Source organism: Glycine max, chromosome 1 (genome assembly GCF_000004515.6).
Source record: "Glycine max cultivar Williams 82 chromosome 1, Glycine_max_v4.0, whole genome shotgun sequence".
NCBI classification, from domain to species: domain Eukaryota; kingdom Viridiplantae; phylum Streptophyta; class Magnoliopsida; order Fabales; family Fabaceae; genus Glycine; species Glycine max.
This window is the reverse complement of record NC_016088.4, coordinates 38550944-38553005: the sequence shown is the minus strand read 5'-3', so window position 1 is coordinate 38553005 and position 2062 is coordinate 38550944. Positions and strand designations below refer to the sequence as shown.

At 38.2% G+C, this 2062-nt stretch overlaps 1 protein-coding gene across 1 annotated transcript; it reads left to right on the top strand.

The window, feature by feature from the left end:
* The first annotated feature begins 314 nt into the window (after positions 1 to 314).
* On the top strand, positions 315 to 887 carry LOC100807633 (probable steroid-binding protein 3). Its single transcript, XM_003516287.1, has 2 exons — positions 315 to 334; positions 569 to 887. The coding sequence occupies exons 1-2, from the start codon at positions 315 to 317 to the stop codon at positions 885 to 887; spliced, it is 339 nt and encodes a 112-aa protein (XP_003516335.1).
* The last annotated feature ends 1175 nt before the right edge of the window (positions 888 to 2062 follow it).

Below are 2062 nucleotides of genomic sequence, written 5' to 3'. Positions count from 1 at the left end.
TCCATATAGATACCTGCAACATTCGATTATTTGGGGTCTTATGGCCACGATCTCAACATCAGCTTCCATGTTAAGCGGAAATTTTAAAAATCTGCAATGTAGCACTGTTTACTTTTCTGAAAGCTAACATCCACACGCTCCCAAGATACCTGAGTGAGCCCCCTTATCATCTCCTCTACGTAGGGAAAGTACAAAAAGTCAGAAAAATAGGAATAACATAGTAGGCTAAGGATCAAATAACAGGTACTGATACTACTAAAAAAAGTTGTTTTTACGACATACATTCTAAGGTGGTTCCCAAGAACCACCTTAGAATGTCTCTCAAGGCATTTTTGTAAATAGCGGCAAGATAATTACGACGGTCTTCGAGACCCGTCTTTGTAGGACTTATTTCTACAGCGGGTGTGAATAGAAAACCGCCTTTGTTCATTTTTAAAAAATAAAAAAGCTTTTTTGATTAGGTTTTTGCATGCATTCTACGCGACGCCGCGAAGCTCAGAACTCAAGGACCTCGAAGCTGACATTCCCTGTGTCGCATCAACGTTGTTGCAATACCGCCGTGCCGTAGGCTACCCCGCCATGGTTGCCAGCTGTGTGGTGAGAGTGAGAAGCAGAGGGTAACGGGAAAGGTGAAGTGGTTCGATGACCAGAAGGGAGGGGGCCACGTCTACGATGTCAGCATCGAAAAATCCTTTTACAGCCTCGGCGGCCCCTACGCCATGTTCGCCGGCAAAGACGCTAGCAGAGCCCTGGCGAAGATGAGCAAGAATGACGACGACATCTCCCCCTCCCTCGATGACCTCTCTGACAAGGAGATCGACATTCTCAACGACTGGGAGAACAAATTCCAAGCTAAGTACCCTGTGGTTGCTCGTGTTCTCAATTAATCATATGATAACCTAAGTGTATTTTTTACTCTATCATGTGAGTGACATGATCTCTTACCGAACTCAATCACCCTTAAATCCCTAATAATATTAATAAAATTCCTCTATCCAAATTCTGGATACAGGATTGGATTTCTCTTTCATGCTTCTCATGTTGCTCCTCTAATTGATTTTAATTTCTTTTATTGCTTAAGAAAGGGATTTTCGTTGCATTTCCAATTTGGGTTATCATATTTGAGTACAAGCCACTATGAAGGAGAAATTAAGAAAATTGCTCTACAATCTGCGTAATTAAATTATCTCCTTTGCTAAATTATATATAAATCTCTGTAGTGCACATGCCTTTGACCCCTGGCCAACACCTTGGATGATTCTTCATTGTCCCAAATTATTTAGGTCAATGTAGTGCACATGCCTTTGGGTAGTTATAGTTTGTGTATATGCTGATTGGAATATATGAAGTGAAAGTGTGCTAAACAATGTATAGAGTGAGCATAAGAACTATTTTGATTTTTTTGACTGTACTCTTAAGAGTTAAAGCACAAGAATTATTTAGGTCAAATGTTGTGTCTGTTTAGACTTGGGATATATCTTGTGTTGATGATTAGGTGATATTGATGAGTTATTTTTCTTATTGGCAAAATACCCTGGGTAGGAGCACTGCGTGCAGCTCTGGATGCTGAAGGCTTTCAGCATGTTTCTATAATGTCCTATACAGCAAAGTAAGTTTTTCACTTGCCATTTCTTTTTGTTATCTCATTTTCTGTTTATGCCAGCTTGCATTGGAAATTACTGAAGATTTAGTTAGTGATGGATATATGTAGATGCATAAAAAATTTAGAAATATCTCCAATGAAAAGAAAAAAGATCATTTGAAAATTGGAACTCAAAATAACTAAGGATGTAGCATTATTTTTCATTGATCTATTATAACGTACAAGAATGTGTTTATATGGGATCTAGAGTTAGTATCAATGGATATCTATGTTCTATCACGGCATATTAAGGAGATCCAAAATGTGTGGCATATTGATTCATTTTTTATGTGGAACAATTCCATTGTGAACAAGTTGATTTCTTTCTCAGTATTTTTTTTTTGCCAACCGTTACTTGTTACAGAGTTTATTCCTTGATGAATTGGTGGATGTTGTTATTAAGCTTCATCCACAAGTTAA